Genomic DNA, 18,934 nt, shown 5'->3' with positions numbered 1-18,934 from the left:
TTAGTCTTTGTTATACTCCAAAATCATCATGCCCTGGACACTGAGAGCCCAACAAGGAGGCGCTCCCAAGACCATCCATGAAGAACATAGTGTAAATTTGCACCTTTTAAAGCACATAATGAACACTCTCCATCAGATAAAATAAATGAGGCTCAGAATTTTTATTTGATCTATTCCCAGGGATAGGAGATTGGTCTATCAAAATATAGGGAAGTGAACTTAATTCTGTTCTTTTATTTATTCATTCCCACCCTAATCTATTTTCTTCTTTCCCTTTGCAGATCTCTTGCTGCTCAGTTACTAAACAGATTCTTCTTTCCACAGCCACTAATTCAGTTTTTAATATGTGAAATTTCTAGGGAAGCTTCAGATGGAGGGACTTGTCACCTGCCCCAAGGTATGCCAAGGTATGTGCCCCAAGATATGCCACTCTTGACATACTATCTTGAGTGAAAGACACTTGAAAAACAGTGCAAGGTGACTCTCACCTTCCTTCTTAAGAGCAAGAGATGGAAAAAAAAAAAAAAAGAGCAAGAGATGAGACTTCCCATGTGAAAGATTCCCTCCATGTACCACTTGAAAAACAGTGCAAGGTGACTCTCACCTTCCTTCTTAAGAGCAAGAGATGAAAAAAAAAAAAAAAAAGAGCAAGAGATGAGAATTCCCATGTGAAAGATTCCCTCCATGTACCAAAAGAAAAGTATCATTCTTGGGTGGCACCTGTGGCTCACGGAGTAGGGCGCTGGTCCCATATGCCGGAGGTGGCGGGTTCAAACCCAGCCCCGGCCAAAAAACCACAAAAAAAAAAAAAAAAAGAAAAGTATCATTCTTATCAAGGATGGGAAATACAAACAAACCTTACTAAACTAACATAGTCACTTCTTTAATTTACTACCCTACCCCAAGGCTCTTGGCCTTGTAACATTTTCACATTTTACCACTTTGTCCAACTCAGTATATTAGGGTTCAACTCTGTGTCTTTGAGTCTTGATTTCCTTATGCAGGCTCTCATGCCAAGTACAATTTGTATTAAACACATTTGAATGCTTTCTCCTGCTAATCTCTTAATTCTAAGCCTCAGTGATTAAAAAAAAACCTAAAAGGGGCGGTGCCTGTGGCTCAGTCGGTAAGGCGCCGGCCCCATATACCGAGGGTGGCGGGTTCAAACCCGGCCCCGGCTGAACTGCAACCAAAAAATAGCCGGGCGTTGTGGCGGGCGCCTGTAGTCCCAGCTACTCGGGAGGCTGAGGCAAGAGAATCGCTTAAGCCCAGGAGTTGGAGGTTGCTGTGAGCTGTGTGATGCCATGGCACTCTACGGAGGGCCATAAAGTGAGACTCTGTCTCTACAAAAAAAAAAAAAAAAAAAACCCTAAAAGGACAGAGGTAAAATTTTGCTTCCCCTGCAATACCTTATTAGTTTTGCTTTTTGGGAGAACCCTAATAAACTAGTGTCACTTGTATGCCTAGTATGCACCAAAATTCAGAAGTCAGCAGGAAGCTAAGATAGTCCCCACCTGAATAGAAGGGTGACCCTCTTACTGATCCAGCGTGGAATGCTCAGAGCTACTCAGCTAATATGCCAAAGTCCCAGGACAGGGAATTCCTCTCAGACCCACCTGAGCCCAGAACCCCTCTCCTCCCACTCTCTGGAGCGAGTCATTGTGGCACAAGCCTGCTGGGACTAGAAAGTGTGTTGATATGTGAGACTTTTCTCCCTCTCTACACTGTGGGGTCCTGCAGGACAGTGACCAAAGTTATTTCTCTTCCTGTTTCTGACATTTCGTAAACACAGATGGGGTTGAGGGTTCCAGGAAGACACTTTGATTGTGTTTTAGACCTAAGTTTCCTAGCCCTCTGCCCTGCCTCACTTCCAAGCCTGACAGTTGAGGGTCCCAGAACCCCTTCCCAGGAACCACAGTGCTCACCACACAGCTGCTCCCTTAGATGTTTTATTGGTTTTGAGGAAAGGGCAGTAACAGCCTCCGCCTCCTCCTAAGAGTCCCACAAGCCCTCACTGTTTCCCGTTGCCGTTGATGGGGCGGTTCACATGCTCAGGGGAGGCCAGGAAGGCCTTGAGCTTGGGCCGGGCACTAAGGCGCGCCACATAGGCCGAGAGCAGGGGAAATGCATCCAGGCAGCTGGGGGCCAGGACCTGGTGGATCAGCAACAGGTCCAGCAGGTTGTAGTCAGCAAAGGAGATCTGCAGGGCAGAGGGCCGGGACTCAGCCAGTGGGAGCTGCTGGGGGCTGTCATGCCAACCCCTAGGTCTGCCCCACTTTGCTGAATGAGTAGCTCACACTGGGTGAGGGCAGGGCAGGACAGGGCCAGATGCTCACCTGGTTGCCTACAATGAAGGCCTGGCCTCCCTGGTTCTGGGACAGCAGGGTCTCAAAAGGCTTCAGCTGCCCAGGCAGTACCTTCACATACTCATCCTTGCCTGCCTCCTGCCAGAGAGACACACCGTGCATCATCCTTCTACCCACAGCCCCCAGCCCTGCTCTACCCACGAGGCACCCCATTCTGTCTAGCCAATGATGAATGGCACTGCCCACTGAGCCAGACACCACAGCCTCAGATGCCCCTCTGTTCACCCCACACACCAAGCTAGGCCCAAATCCTGTCCATTTCAGCTGCCAATTCTTGTCTACTCTATCTGGCCTTTCTGTCTCTGCCAGGATCTCCTCCCAGGTTATTGTCAAAGTCTCAGAGCTGGCTCCTCCAGAGTGTCTCTGTCCTCATATTTGGACAGAACCCTGCTTAGACTCCATGTCCCACTGGCCTCAGGAGAGTCCCAACCAGTGGCTTCAAGGCCTTTAGGCCCTGAGGCAGCTGTCTGCCCATCTCCATCTCCACCCACACCCACACACTCTGCCTCTGCTAAACTGGTCCCAGGTCCTCACATGGGCTCTGTCTGCATACACTTTGCTCATCTGAAAGTGCTGGCACCTTCTTCCAGAAACTGGCTACAGATCCTTCGCTCCCATGGCTGCTCCAGGAAGCCCCGACCCCAGGTGATAAGAAACCACCTCTCCCTGGGTGTCTCTATTCTTGCACTCTCCCACCAGTGCCCTTGGCCAGTGAGGGTGAGGGCTGTGTCTTGTCCATAAAGGCCCCTGGCCCCAGCACCCTGATATGGGAGGGTCTTGCCATGTGCAGGGGAAGCCCCTTTCTGCAGTCAGCCCCTGTGCCCATGCTGGCTGCCCTCGCTCACGTAGTTGGTGTAGATGAGTCTGACGTATTTGCAGCGCAGGTCCTCCACGCCGTCATTCACCATGTCCACCAGAGCTGCCTCCCTCTGGTCCTTCCCATACAGCCCTGAGGTCAGGAGGGGCAGACAGCATGACTGGGCGCCTGATCCACACAGGACCCGACCGCTTTCTCCCCACCCCACCCCCACTGCAGGCCACGTGGCTGTCTGCGGGCCACAGCCTGGGAGGAGGGTTGAGCCTGTCACACAGTAGGTGCTCAGAGCCTGGCACAGGGCAAGAACTGCAGGCAGATCTGGGCTGGCCTGGGGCCGGCTGTGGAAGCCCCGAGTGTCTCCTCCCCACTCCAGAGGGCCACAAGGCAGCCTGACTTACACGGAAGGGGCTGGGAGGGAAAAGGCCCCACCTCTGCTCTGGCCGCCAGGCCTCAGGACTCACCGAGGGAGCGCCCCAGGTGACGCAGCATGGCATTGGACTGGTACAGGGTGAGGTCTCCATCCTGGAGCTTCGGGAGCTGCCCATACAGCTGGGGGGAGGCAGGGCACCATGAGGGGCGGGGCTTGGCCGCCCCACCCTAGTCCTGTCCCGCCCCCTTCCCAGCAGGGTCACTCACACAGGAGGCCTTGAGGGAGCCCTGCTGCCAAGTCTCCCCGGTCACCACCTCCTCCTTCCAGCTCTGGCCCTGGTCCGCCAGAAGCATGCGCAGGGCCTCACAGCGCCCTAGGGGTGAGGGACAGGGCAGGGGCGTGGGGACGCAGGGAGAGACTCCGCCTCAGTAACATGGGGAGCCGTAAGGAGTGCAGGGCAGGCACATGGGAACTGAGACTCCACACGGGGGAGGGGACCAGGCGCGGTGGAAGAGGCTGGACACAGGGAAGGAGACCCGGCTTGACGCCACAAGACGGAGAGCTGGGGGTAGGGGGGGCTGGGGTCTCCCGAGGGTGGATGAGAGGCCTCGGGCTGCAGCCCCCGACGCCTGCCTCCCCTTCCTCCTTGGCCCAGGCTCCTACCTTGGACTGGGAAGTAGACGATGGTGTAGGGCGGCACTGGAGAGGACAGAGAGCGGCCTGTTAGCGCCTGGGAGAGGTTGTAGCCGCGGAGGGCGGGCCGGCCCCCCTTCCCGCGGTGTCCCCCCTCCCCGTCTCCGCGCTCCGGGCGCTCCCGCCCCCCTGAGCGCGTCTAACTTGGAGCTGCGGACGTCCAGGGGCCCCCGGGACCCCCGGCCCAGCTCTGGGAGTGGGGGATGCGGGCCGGGGCAGACTCACTGGTGCTGCGCGGCGGCGGCGACGCTCAGACGTAGGCCCGGCAGCCGGAGCCTTATAGGGGCCAGTGGTCCCGCCCCGCTCCGCCCCCCGCGCTGGGTCACGTCGCCGCCGCGGCCGCCCCAGGGCAGCGCGGCTGGGGACCCGCCGCCCGGACCGCTCCGGGCGCGCAGCTGGACCGGACGTCTGCACAGGGGAAAGGGCAGGGAGTGCGAGCCGCTCAGGATGGAGCGCCCTTGGGAGGGTCGGTGGATGACTCGGCGGTGAGGACAGGGTCTGGCCGGGCTGGGGGCGGACTTCTGCTCCCTCCCCGGCGCTGGGTTCCTCGTCCCGGGCTAGGGGAGCTCAGAGAAAGCCGCTCTCGGCGTTGGTTCCTCAAGTGCCACTGAGGTCCCAGAGTGGTACTGAGCTCTTTTCCGTCACCATGGGAAGATTTAGGATTTGCCTTTTCTAAGCCGTAAATCGCAACGCCTGGGAATAAGGTCCTCAATACTCAAAAGACCTGGGAGTGACAGGATACAAGCGGGACGGGGCGCAACGTCATGGAGAGAAGCCCAAGTTTGTAATCTGGCGTTCAGGGAGCCCTGGGGAGGGAAGGGGCCGGCTGAGTCCACCTCGTCCTGTTTTGGCGGGAACGTTTTATGTCATCACCGGAAGATGAAAAGCTGAGCATGGTTCATGGCGAAGGCCTGAGCGGAGCTCGTGACCCACCAGCTTGGGGTCGGCGTGTCTGTCACCTCGTGCGCTGGCGTCTGCGCTTCGCTCTCCAAGGTGCTCCTGGCAGTTGGTAGCCGCAGAACAGGTTGGGAAACGCCTGGTACCTGTTAAGTTTCCAAAGTTATAGGACATGGCTTGTCACCGACCCAGTTGGTTGGTCGGGGCATTTGGTCTGCCCAGAGCTCAGCTGAGCAATGGGGTCGAGTTCAGAGAAGGGGATTCCTTCCCAAGGATCCATACCCTTCTGGTTGCTTCCTCTCTGACCCCCCTACCCTCCAGGGGCAGAAGAAGTTGGAGAAACACCATCAGTCTTTAAGTGTGGACCATGGCACAGTCATTTTCTCACTGGCCCCTGCAGTGCCCTTGAAGCTGGAGAAGGAGAAGAGTTGGGAGGAGGTAGGCCCTACACCAGTCCGGGACTCAGTGGCACCCCAAAGGACTGGCCCTGGACTGTTCCCCACCTCTGCCAACAATGGGGCAACAGGCATAGAGTGTAGGGGTAATGCCTATGCCTTCTGGGGCTGGGGCTGCCAGAGGTGGTACAAGCATGGACAGGTGCTGTTTGGGGACAGACAGGTGAAGTTCTCACTCAATTCACCATCCAGCTGTGCCTGGGCCAAAGAACAACCTTCAGGACTCCACGGTTAAGCGTCTCTGTCCCCATGCCATGACCCCTCACAAACCTTCCCCTCAGGTCTTGCCAACACCCTCTAAAATACAAAAATTCCCCTCTTTTTTTCCTTCCAAAAGAGCATAATTTGCTCATTTGACCTGTGCTGAAAGCAACCTGAAATTCACCTCCCCCAGTCCTCAATGCAGGGTATTCAGTGAGCTACAAAAAGTGAGGAAAACAGGCCTAGTGCGGTGAGGTCATGCCTGTAGTCCCAGCACTTTGGGAGGCTGAGGAGGGAGGATGAGTTGAGCTAGCAGTTCAGGGCTGCATGAGCTATAACAGCACCTCTGCACTTCAACCTGGGTGACAGTGTGACTTTGTCTCTAAAAAGAAGGAAAGAAGGGCGGCGCCTGTGGCTCAGTCAGTAAGGTGCCGGCCCCATATGCCGAGGGTGGCGGGTTCAAACCCGGCCCCGGCCGAACTGCAACCAAAAAATAGCTGGGCGTTGTGGCGGGCGCCTGTAGTCCCAGCTACTCGGGAGGCTGAGGCAGGAGAATCTCTTGGGCCCAGGAGTTGGAGGTTGCTGTGAGCTGTGTGAGGCCACAGCACTCTACCGAGGGCCATAAAGTGAGACTCTGTCTCTACAAAAAAAAAAAAAGAAGGAAAGAAACAGTTGCATTTTTGTATCAGAAGCAGTACAAGCAGTTGCCTTTCTGCTACATTCTCTCCTTTCAGCCCTTTCAAAGATACTATCTCATCCCCAAACACACACATATACACACACACACACTCCACACACTGTCACCAATGCTCAAATACACATGCATACGCACACACACACGCTGTTGTGCACACTCACACAGCTTACTGGAATTCTCACCAGTTCACACTCTCCCTTCCCTTTCTCTCTCTCACACACACACACAACATGCACACACATGCACGCGTGTATACACACACACACAGAGGGGCTTCCAATGGCTGTGGCTACTTGTCTTTCCTGTGTAGGCTGAGGCCTAGGTCTGGGCTATTAAGGGATAGGCAGCTATCCCCGGTTGCTGTCCCCACCACCCCCACCCCTGTACCTGCCGCCCATTGCCCAACCTGGGTCTGCATGCCCTTCTCACTTCTCTCACTGTGGCCTGGTCAGATTGGCCTAACTCAGCCTCCTTGTTTCACTGGGATGTGCAGAGTGCTCCCCCCTCCCGCCACCCTGTGGGCTACAGATGTTTCTCTGGTTCAGGCAGACTGATCTGCTTCCTCTCTCCTGCCACAGCAGGGTCACAGAGTGGTCCTGGGCCATTCTTCCTGCGTGTCCTGGCCTGCAGGGATGTTGGGAGGGGGGGCACACTAGCACACTCCTGGGTGCCTAATCCATTGTTGTCTCTGGAATGGGCAGGGACCCCCTTACTCGTGTAATCCCTTTCTCTTCACCCTCCATGCTCGCTTCCTGCAGGTGGGGAGTTTGCTGGAACTGCTGCGTCCCAGGTATGCAAACAGAACACTTGGCACGCAGAGCCAGCTGGCTCCCTCCTCTCTGCCAGCTGCACAAGGGCTGCTGTCCTTCTCGCTCTAGCCCCACATCCCTCCCACTGCTAAGGATTTTCATCATCTCTTCAAGTGCTCATTCAATTTTGTTTCTTGCTTCTGGAAATTGTTACCCTTGGACTATTTTCTTTGGCTTTGCTGTATACTTTCTGTTGATTTTCAGGGGTCTTATTCTAGGTGTTAATTTCTTTTTTTTCTTTCTTTCTTTTTTTTTCTGTAGAGACAGAGTCTCACTTTGTCACCCTTGGTAGAGTGCCGTGGCATCACAGCTCACAGCAACCTCTAGCTCTTGGGCTTAGGTGATTCTCTTGCCTCAGCCTCTCAAGTAGCTGGGACTATAGGCTCCTGGCACAATGCCCAGCTATTTTTTGTTGTAGTTTGGCTGGGGCCAGGTTTGAACCTGCCACCCCCAGTATATGGGGCCAGCGCACTACCCACTGAGCTAGAGGCGCCACTGGTGTTAATTTCTTACTGGCTTGAACATTACTAACATTCTAGTCTGTCAACATTCTCTTAACTTGGCCTCAAGTCTATTTCATTAAACAAAACTCCTTAGTTTTAGTGTGATCACATTCATCAAGGTTTTTTCTTTTCTGTAGGGGAGGGTTGTTGCTTATGTTTTATGTCTTTGAAATTTCATTTAAAAGTCTTTTGTTGCTGCATGTTGTCTTCTATTAACTCTGTTGTTTTAGCTTCACATTTACAACATTCATTCATTTAGAGGCCGTTCTTGCGTGCGCTGTTGGGTAGGAATCCAGTTTTATTTTTCTCTAAGTAAAGAGCTATCTTTCCAGCACTGTCTGATTCATCACACACACACACATGACTGGGTCCTCCTGCTGGTCCTCCTTCCTCTTCCCTTCCTTGTCTTTCTGTCCGGTTTTGTGTCAGTACCACAAGTGTTTATTCCTATGGTTTTATAAATCTGGTAGGGAAAAAACACACCTTCCAGGAGTTTTTCCCCTCAAGTTTTTCTCTTTGTGAATCTTTATTCACTTATAAAAATGTTATAATAAATTTATCAAATTTCTTGGGAAAATCTACCTGGGATTTTGATTAAGGTTGTATTACACTGAGAGATTTCTTTGGAGAAATGCACAGCTTTATAACACTCCCTACCCTACGTTGCATCTTACATTATAGTATTATCTCTATTTATTCAGGTCCTCTTCTCTAGTCTTTGTTTAAATTTTCTACCAAGATGTCTTACATAAACCTCTTTTATTTATTTATTTTTTTAGGGACAGGGTCTCACTCTGTCACCCAGCACAGTGGTGTCATCACACAGCTCACTGCAACCTTCAACACCTGAGTGTGAGTGAGCCTCCTGCCTCAGCCTCCCCAGTAGCTGTGACTATAGGTACACACCACCATGCCCAGCTTATTCTTATATATTCTGGGGACTCTGTATCTTGCTGCTGAGAATACTATTTTCTTTTAGTTGGCCATTGGAGATGTAGAGAAGTACTTAGAAATTTTTTTTTTTTCAGACATAGTCTCACTTTGTCACCATCGGTGGAGTGCTACAGCATCACAGCTCATAACAACCTCAAACTCTAGGGCTCAAAGCACTTCTCTTGCCTCAGCCTCTCAAGTAGCTGGGACTACAGACACCCACCACAATGCCCGGCTATTGTTTAGAGACAGGATCTCGCTCTTGCTCAGGCTGGTCTTGAACTCCTGAGCTCAGGCACTCCACTCACCTCAGTCTCCCAGAGTACTAGAATTACAGGTGTGAGCCACCGCTCCCAGCCCTCTCTTATTACTTCTAATGAATGATTTGCCTGTTGATTCCAATGGCCCTTATTTCATCTCCTCCCTTTGAATCCTTACACCTTTTCTTTGTTCTTTCTTTCTTTTTCCAGTATTGCATTAAATAGTAGTGTCTGGTTTTAGATCTCAAAAGGGCCTCAGTAGCATGAGGGAAGCATAGAGATTCTTACAGTCCTCCCTCACCTTCCCCCTGCTCCAGCTGGTGAGCCCCCTGGTCAGGACGTCTGGGCTGGTGGCTGCAGGCCGTCATGTATAACGTTCACTGTAGACTTTTGGCATGGAAGCTGCATCAAGTTCCAGAAGCTCCCTTCTGCTACCCTGTTTTCCCGAAAATAAGACATCCTCTGAAAATAAGACCTACTTACAGGAAAGATAAGACGTCCCCTGAAAATAAGACCTAGCGCATCTTTGGGAGCACACCTTAAAATAAGGCACTGTCTTATTTTCGGGGAAACGGGGTAGTTCTCTAAGCCTTTCTATCATAAATTGGTAACAAATTTTACCAAATACTTTTTCTACATTATTTAATGTTATCACATGCTGTTTCTCCCTTATTTTTAGTAGTGTGGGGAATTATATTGATCTACTTTCTGAAGAATTTGTAGAATAAGCCCAACTTGATCATGATGTATTATTTTTAATACCATCTTGTGCATTTCGTTTAGGACTTTAACATCTGTGCTTGCAAGTTAAAGGAGTACGTCATTTTTTGTTTTGTCCTTATCTCACTTAGAAACCAAAATTTACCACCTTTACAAAATTTTCTGGGAAACTGTTTCTTTTTTTCTATTATTTGAAATAACTTACAAAAAAAAAAAAAGTTATTCACATTTGCTCCCTTTCCTTGAGGAGTTGTGTCCACAGATTTGCTCCCTGATGAAGAACCAGCTTTTGATTTTATTAACCTTAACTCTTGTGCCTTGGTCTTTCTTAGCCATTCCCCTCCCATCTTTATTATTTCCATTATTTCTTCAGTTTGCTCTGTTATTCTTTTCCTGAATTTGTGATTTCAATAATTTGCTCATTTATTTTTAGCCATTTTAATACTTCTTGATAAATATACCAGGGATGTCAAAAACAGATCTTGTGGAAGTAAAATTGAACATTCCCCTAAATGTGTATAACTTGCAGGTAAAATGGATACACTTGGTGTTTCTAGGTGCTCTTGACCAGTAACAGTACCTTCAATTCAACTTCAAAAAGTAATACATAGATAACGCTTCTTAAATTGTGCAGACTTTTTAGGGCACCCTCTGTATTGGAAGTGATGAATTTTTCTCAAAGTACCAGTTAGCCATGTACGCCACTTTCAATATGTAGTGTGTGTGTGTGTGTGTATACATTTGTTTATTTATTTGTTTGTTTTGACAGAGTCTCAAACTGTGCTCAGGCTGGTCTCGAACTCATGAGCTCAAGCAATCCACCCATCTCAGCCTTCCAGAGTGCTAGGATTATAGGCATGAGCCACCAAACCTGGCTTTTTATATTTTTAAATTCCTTTCATCATTTCCTTATTAACTCAAAGAATGCTTAATGATATTTAATTTCTAAGCATATGGAATCTTTAAGCTATCCTGATTTGAATCATTGCAATTCTTAGATAATTTTTATTAATTTCAACTACGAATATTCTATCCCTTTTGTCTTTAATTTTTATTACATTATGGTTACAGAACATAATTGGTCTCACGTTTCTCTGTTGTAATTTATTGAGGATTTATCTGTGGCCTGGTTAATGGCTTACTTTTTTTGTTTGTTTTGAGACAGAGCCTCAAGCTGTCTCCCTGGGTAGAGTGCCATGGCATCACAGCTCACAGCAATCTACAACTCCTAGGCTCAAGCGATTTTCCTGCCTCCACCTTCCAAGTAGCTGGGACTACAGGCACCTGCCACAACACCCAGTTATTTGTTGGTTGCAGCTGTCATTGTTGTTTGGCAGGCCTGGGCTGGATTTGAACCTGCCAGCGCAGGTGTATGTGGCTGGTGCCTTACCCACTTGAGCCACAGGCTCTGAGCCGATGGCTTACTTTTGTAACTGTTTAGGAGTACTCCAAAAGAAAGTTTATTCATGTTGGGTGGCCCAGGCCCGCTAAAACAACAATGACAACTGTAACAAAAAAAAAATAGCCGGGCATTGTGGCAGGTGCCTGTTGTCCCAGCTACTTGGGAGGCTGAGGCAAGAGAATCACTTAAGCCCAAGAGTTTGAGGTTGCTGTGAGCTGTGATGCCATAGTAGTCTACTTAGGATGACATAGTGAGACTCTGTCTCAAAAAGAAAAAAAAAAATTGACAAGCATATGCATAGCTATAAACATGAGCTGGCTGAGATCACGTGGTAAATGTACATTTAGCCTTCTAAGACATTGCCAAACTGTTTTCCAAAGTAGCTGTACCATTTTACATTCCCATCAGTGGTGGGTAAGAGTTACAATTGCCCCTGCTTCTCATCAGCCCTTGAAATTGTCACCTTTCCCTTTAGCCATTCCAAGGGTCTGTAGTGTTATCTCAATGTGGTTTTAATTTGTATTTCTCTAAACAACGACAACTGCAACAAGAAAATAGCTGGGCATTGTGGCGGGTGCCTGTAGTCCCAACTAGTCGGGAGGCTGAGGCTAGAGAATCACCTAAGCCCAGGAGTTGGAGGTTGCTGTGAGCTGTGATGCTACAGCACTCTACCGAAGGTGACAAAGTGAGACTCTGTCTCAAAAAAAAGAAATCATTAGGGTATATAAACTTACCAATATCTATATCTTCCCCTTAACAAGACTCTTAGTTTCCCTTCCTCCCATAATGTTGATGTTACCTAGAACTTTAAGTCTGGGTTATTATAGATACATGGACTCTTTCTTTTTTTCAGTTATAGCTTTTAAAAAAGACAACAACAAACTTCACGAAGTTAGTTGCTTCCACGCGACTGGAGGCACCTCCTGTATGCTTCAGTTCTTATTTGAACACTTTTTCCCAAAGCATTTTCTCATGAATCTTCATGTAACAAACTTCATAGTCCTGATCTCCTTGTCATTATGCTCTCACATTCTGTTGTGGTGGTGGTGGTTTTCTCTTCACCCGTTCAGAGAACACCCTTACATTTACATACTGATTTGATGGCTTTAAAATTCCAGGTTCAAAGTCTTTTTCCTTCAGCTTTTAAAAAATATTGTTATGGGGCGGCACCTGTGGCTCAGTCAGTAAGGCGCCGGCCCCATATACCGAGGGTGGCGGGTTCAAACCCAGCCCCGGCCAAACTGCAACCAAAAAATAGCCGGGCATTGTGGCGGGCGCCTGTAGTCCCAGCTACTCGGGAGGCTGAGGCAAGAGAATCGCTTAAGCCCAGGAGTTGGAGGTTGCTGTGAGCTGTGTGAGGCCACGGCACTCTACCGAGGGCCATAAAGTGAAACTCTGTCTCTACAAAAAAAAAAAAAAATATTGTTTATGCAGTCTGCCTGCATTCACTGTTTCTGTTGAGAAGTCTGGTGTCAAAGGGAATCTTGCTCTTTTGTAAGTGATCTGTTTTTTCTCTCTGGAAGCATTTTATAAGTTTTTGCCACCTTGGATAATCTTCAGTTTTACTCCAGGTTTGGGGCTCTTGGTTTGCCAAACTCTCTCACCGGTTTGGCACTTTTGTGCCTGAAGTTAATCGTCTTCACTCAGTTTTGAGAAATGAATCCCATTACCTCTCCCAGTTAATCTGTCCGCTCAGCGCTTTGTCTTGTACTTGTATACCTCTATGACTCATCCTGTCTGTTATTGGCTTTTTTCAGTTATTGTTTTCATACCCACTATTTCTTCTTGGGTTTTTTTTGGAGGGGGAGATGACTTCCGATTGCCAGTAACTTTTCTCATGTCCTTATGCATTTCTGTGTATTCTGTGCCTGTGTGAGCCACTAATTCTGCGTCAGATGATATGACATGTCCCCTGAGCTGTCATCCCTGGGACCTGAGAGCTTGTGCCCCCCAGTGGTATTGGTCATTCTGTTTGGTAAAATCACAGCCTAGCTTCAAGGAGAGAGGAGACACACCCAGACACCACCAGACCGGAACCAATCTCTCTCCCTTTTGCTATCACTCTCGAAGCAGAATGTGAGGTCAGAGCTTTCCCTTCACACACGTGAGGAGCAGCACTGTGGGAGGGGACTCCCCAAGTTCTAGGGTGCAGGTCTTGGGAGCTTGCAGGGCAAGTGTGGAGAGGAGAAAGCCCCACAGCCAGTCAGCACCCCTCTTTTCCTGGGTGCCTTACTCCAGCAGAGTCTTTACAAGCCTGATACAACACTAGTGAAGCCTGCACTAGGGTGGTGTTGAGCCCCTTGACAATTCCAGAGGGGTAAGAACCCAATGCAGACATACGGACTACTTCCCTCTAGCATCCTTTTATCGGCACCTCCAGCTGCACACACAGATACACACACACCTATACACAACCCCACACACTCAGACACACAGATCCAAGTCAGCCATTGGTCTCCAGGAAGAGGTATGTCTTGTGTTTTTGTTTAATTTTTTTCCCTCCTGAAATCTCTGATTCTTTCTGCAGTTTTTCCTGACAGTGTGTGCTACTTCACCATCCAATCCAAAACTTGGGACACCATGGACTACATGCTATGAATGGACTACAGCTCATTGCTTGCTTTTGCAAATAAAGGGGCTTTGTTTCTGTTTTGAGACAGAGTCTCACTTTGTAGCCCTCGGTAGAGTGCCATGGCGTCACAGCTCACAGCAACCTCCAACTCTTGGGCTTAAGTGATCCTCTTGCCTCAGCCTCCCGAGTACCTGGGACTATAGGCACCCACCACAACGCCTGGCTATTTTTTTTTGTTGCGATTTGGCCAGGGCCGGGTTTGAACTCGCCACCCTCGGTATATGGGGCCGGCGCCCTACGCCCTGAGTCACAGGCACCACCCATATTTCTTTTTTAAACAAATTTTATTTGGAGGTAACATCTTTTGAAACTCTGATACAGTATCTCACCTGGAATATTGACATACACACGACCTGCAGATCTGTTTAGACTTCGCAGTTTCAGCAGATGGGTGTCTGTGCAATTCTGTCACTAATGCAGGTTCATATGTCCACTGCCACAGCTGAGATGCTGAACAGCTTTGTCACCACAAGCATCCTTGAGTTTACCATACCCACTGCCCTCCCTCCACCCCCCTCCCGTCCTTAATCTCTGGCAACCACTAATCTGTTCTCCATTTCTATAATTTTGTCATTTCAAGACTGTTATATAATGAAATCATACAGTACATAACCTTTCAGGATTATCTTTTGCTTTTTTCTAACCCAGCATAATTCTCCAGAGATTCATCCTGGTTGTTCTCTGTCCCCACATTTGCTCCTTTGTGTTACCGAGTAGTGATCCACGGTGTGGTGGGTTTTACTACTCACCCCTTGAAGGAATTCTGAGTTATTTCTGCTTTGGGACTATTAAAAATAAAACTGCTGGGTGGCGCCTGTGGCTCAAAGGAGTAGGGTGCCGGCCCCATATGCTGGAGGTGGCGGGTTCAAACCCAGCCCCAGCCCCAGCCAAAAACTGCAAATAAATAAATAAATAAAACTGCTATGAACATTCATGTACAGATTTTTTTGTGTGTTAATATGTTTCTATTTCTTTGGAATAAATGCCTAAGAGTACAACTGTTGAGTTTTAAGTTAATTTGCATGTTTAAACTGTCTCGCAGAGTGATCATTCCCACCATCCTGAGTCTGCCTGTATTTGGTGTATGGTGATTTTTTTTTTTTAGCATTCTAATAGATTTGTAGTGATATCTCATTGTGGTTCTAATCTGCACTGCTTAGTGGCTCAATAAGTTGAACAGGTGCTTATTTGGCATCTACACATCATCTTCAGTGAAATGTCTTTTATCAGTTTTCAAACAGAATTGTTTTTGGTTTTTTAGTTTTTTAGACAGTGGGGTTTTGAGAGTTCTTTATAAATTCTAGATACTTCATTGGACGTACAGTTTGCTAATATTTTCTCCCACTCGTAATTTGTCTTTTCATCCTAATAATGTAGTCTTTATTTTTATGAGATGAAATGTGTCCATTTTTCCTTTATTTTTCATTATTTATTTATTTTTCAAATCAATATGACGGTACAGATTTCTAGATTGCATTGTTCTCACTTACAGGGTAAAGTTCCAGTTGTAAAACTGCCAGAGGGTGTGTTATATATACCCTCGAAATGTGCATATTAGGCGAGATCCTGCCGCAGGCCCTCCCTCCTTCTATCAATCATCCTCCCCTTCCCCCTTCCTGCTCCCTCCTCACACTGCCCCCATATTAGACTATATTTGTGTTTTATTGTGCCTATGAGTATGTAATTGTTTATATATTGGTTCATATTAGTATGGAGTACATTGGATATTTATTTTTCCATTCTTGAGATACTTTACTAAGAAGAATGTGTTTCAACTCCATCCAGGTAAATGTAAAAGATGTAAAGTCTCCATCATTTTAAATGACTGGATAGTACTCCATGGTATAAATATACCACAGTTTGCTGATCCATTCATGGGTTGATGGGCACCTGGATTGCTTCCATGACTTGGCGATTATGAATTGAGCTGTAATAAACATTCTTGTCCAAATGTCTTTGTGGTAAAATTTTTTTTTGTTGTTCTTCTGGGTAGATACCTAGTAATGGGATTGCAAGATCAAATGGAAAGTCAACCTTTAGTTCTTTGAGGATTCTCCATACTTGTTTCCACAAAGGTTGCATTAGTTTGCAATCCCACCAGCAGTGTAGAAGTGTTCCCTTCTCTCCACATGCACACCAGCATCTGCAGTTTTGGGACTTTGGGATGTGGGCTAATCTTGCTGGAGTTAGTTGATTTGCATTTCTCTAATGATTAAAGATGAGCATTTTTAAAATTAAATATAGCTGTGTACATTAATGCGATCATGGGGCACCATACACTGGTTTTATAGACCATTTGACATATTTTCATCACACTGGTTAACATAGAAGATGAGCATTTTTTCATGTGTTTTTTGGCCATTCATCTGTCATCTGCAGAGAAGTTTCTATTCAAGTCTCTTGCCCACTTATAGAGGGGGTTGTTTACTCTTTTCTTATTAAGTTGAGTTATTTGTAAATTCTAGTAATCAGGCCTTTGTCAGATTCATAGCATGCAAAAGTCTTATCCCATTCCAAAGGCTGTCTGTTTGCTTTGTTTGTGGTACCCTTAGCTGTGCAAAAGCTTTTTAGCTTGATCACATACAAGTTATTTATTTCTGGTGTTGCTACGATTTCCAAGAGGGTCTTCCTCATAAAGTTATTTTCCCCAGGCCAATAGCCTCGCCAACACATTCTATGAAGCAAATATTACCCTGATTCCCAAACCAAGAAAGGACCCAAGAAAAAAAGAGAGCTATAGACCAATATCATTAATGAATATCAACACAAAAATATTCAACAAGATATTAGCAAATAGAATACAGCAATACATTAAAAAGGTTATACACCATGATCAAATGGGTTTTATCCCAGAGACACAAGGTTGGTTCAACATAAGTAAATCCATAAATATAATTCACAACATGAATAGAATCAAAAACAAAGACCATCTGATTCTTTCAATTGATGCACAAAAGGCTTTTGACAATATCCAGCATCCTTTCATGATAAAAACACTCAAGAGAATAGGCTTAGGTGGAACATTTCTTAAACTGACAGAGGGCATCTACAGCAAACCCACAGCCAATATATTGAACGGATTAAAACTGAAAGCATTTCCACTCAGATCTGGAACTAGACAAGGATGCCCACCGTCACCACTGCTATTCAACATGGCGGGGGTGGGGAGCAGAAGTCCTAGGCATCACAATCAGCAAGACAAGGATACAAGGGTATTCAAATGGGTACAGAGGAGGTCGAACTCTTGCTCTTTGCTGATGACATGATCATATACATGGAAAACCCAAGGGACTCAACTACAAAGCTCTTAGAAGTGATCAAGAAATATAGCAACATCTCAGGATACAAAATCAATACCCACAAATCAGTAGCCTTCGTATATGCCAATAATAGTCAAGCCAAGAATAAAATCAAAGACTATTCCTTTTACAGTAGTGCCAAAGAAGATGAAATACCTCTAACAAAGGATGTGAAAGATCTCTCTAAAGAGAACTATAATACCCTGAGGAAAAAATAGTAGAAGACATTAAGGAATGGAAGAGCATACCATGCTCGTGGCTGAGAAGAATCAACATTGCTAAAATGTCCATACTACGCAAAGCAATCTATAGATTTAATGCAATCCCCATCAAAGCACCAATGTCATACTTTAAAGAACTTGAAAAAAATACTTCGATTTGAATGAAACCAGAAAAATCCCTGAATAGCAAATACTGTTATTAGAAATAAAAACAAATCTGGAGGCATCACGTTGCCAGATTTCAGGTTATACTACAAATCTGATCAAAACAGAATGGTACTGGCACAAAAATAAAGACGTGATGCAAAAATGACAGGGCACGTGTGTGTCACCAAAGAAATAGTAGGAGCCACAATTTCTCCCCAGCCCATCTGCCTGCCTTCCCTCCTTCCTCCTTTTCTCTCCTTCCTTCCCTCCTTTTTTCCTTCCTTCCTTCCTAACTTCCTTCCTTCCTAAATTATAAAAGAAATTAGTGTCACAAAATACAACTCAAATCCTTCCTTCCTTCCTAAATATAAAATAATTATTGTTACAGGATCCAACTCAAATCCTTCCTTCCTTCCTTCCTTCCTTCTTTCCTAAATTATAAAATAAATTAGTGTTACAGAACCCAACTTAATCCTTCCTTCCTTCCTTCTTTCCTTCCTTCCTAAATTATAAAATAAATTAGTGTTACAGAATCCAACTCAATCCTTCCTTCCTTCCTTCCTTCCTAAATTATAAAATAAATTAGTATTACAAAATTCAACTCAATCCTTCCTTCCTTCCTTCCTTCCTTCTTCCTTCCTTCCTTCCTAAATTATAAAATAAATTAGTGTTACAGAATCCAACTCAATCCTTCCTTCCTTCCTTCCTTCCTTCCTTCCTAAATTATAAAATAAATTAGTGTTACAGAATCCAACTCAATCCTTCCTTCCTTCCTTCCTTCTTCCTTCCTTCCTTCCTAAATTATAAAATAAATTAGTGTTACAGAATCCAACTCAATCCTTCCTTCCTTCCTTCCTTCCTTCTTCCTTCCTTCCTTCCTTCCTAAATTATAAAATAAATTAGTGTTACAGAATCCAACTCAATCCTTCCTTCCTTCCTTCCTTCCTAAATTATAAAATAAATTAGTGTTACAGAATCCAACTCAATCCTTCCTTCCTTCCTTCCTTCTTCCTTCCTTCCTTCCTAAATTATAAAATAAATTAGTGTTACAGAATCCAACTCAATCCTTCCTTCCTTCCTTCCTTTCTTCATTCCTTCCTTCCTTCCTTCCTTCCTTTCTTTCTTCCTTCCTTCTTTCCTTCCTTCCTTTCTTCGTTCCTTCTTTCCTTCCTTCCTTTCTTCATTCCTTCCTTCCTTTCTTCCTTCGTTCCTTCTTTCCTTCCTTCCTTTCTTCATTCCTTCCTTCCTTCCTTTCTTCGTTCGTTCGTTCCTTCCTTTCTTCATTCCTTCCTTCCTTCCTTTCTTTGTTTCTTCATTCCTTCCTTCCTTTCTTCGTTCCTTCTTTCCTTCCTTCCTTTCTTCATTCCTTCCTTCCTTTCTTCGTTCCTTCCTTCCTTCCTTTCTTTCTTCCTTCCTTCCTTCCTTTCTTCATTCTTTCCTTCCTTCCTTTCTTCGTTCCTTCTTTCCTTCCTTTCTTTGTTCCTTCCTTCCTTCCTTTCTTCGTCCCTTCCT

The 18,934-nt window shown here is 46.4% G+C and overlaps 1 protein-coding gene across 2 annotated transcripts; it reads right to left on the bottom strand.

The window, feature by feature from the left end:
* Positions 1–1,934: 1,934 nt before the first annotated feature.
* LOC128565475 (glutathione S-transferase P) lies at positions 1,935–4,578 on the bottom strand. 2 transcript variants are annotated; one of them, XM_053561961.1, is made up of 7 exons: positions 4,472–4,578; positions 4,217–4,252; positions 3,820–3,926; positions 3,645–3,732; positions 3,212–3,315; positions 2,337–2,444; positions 1,935–2,200 (listed from the first exon to the last, which is right to left on the bottom strand). In XM_053561961.1, coding segments are annotated over exons 1-7 (633 nt in total). In that variant the 5' UTR covers positions 4,473–4,578; the 3' UTR covers positions 1,935–2,011. The 2 variants fall into 2 exon arrangements, with proteins under 2 accessions (XP_053417936.1, XP_053417937.1); XM_053561962.1 differs by having other exon boundaries at positions 4,391–4,496.
* Positions 4,579–18,934: the final 14,356 nt, after the last annotated feature.

Source organism: Nycticebus coucang, chromosome 14 (genome assembly GCF_027406575.1).
Source record: "Nycticebus coucang isolate mNycCou1 chromosome 14, mNycCou1.pri, whole genome shotgun sequence".
Taxonomy (NCBI): Eukaryota; Metazoa; Chordata; class Mammalia; order Primates; family Lorisidae; genus Nycticebus; species Nycticebus coucang.
Note: the sequence above shows the minus strand (reverse complement) of the source record. Positions and strands in the feature narration are given on the sequence as shown.

Bases quoted from the DNA above. Each gene is read 5' to 3' on its own strand.
- LOC128565475 (XM_053561961.1), bottom strand. The intron at 3,733-3,819 runs GTGAGTGACCCT...GCCTCCCCCCAG, and splicing joins GCTCCCTCAAGGCCTCCTGT to CTGTATGGGCAGCTCCCGAA. The intron at 2,201-2,336 runs GTGAGCATCTGG...TCTGCCCTGCAG, and splicing joins CCTTCATTGTAGGCAACCAG to ATCTCCTTTGCTGACTACAA.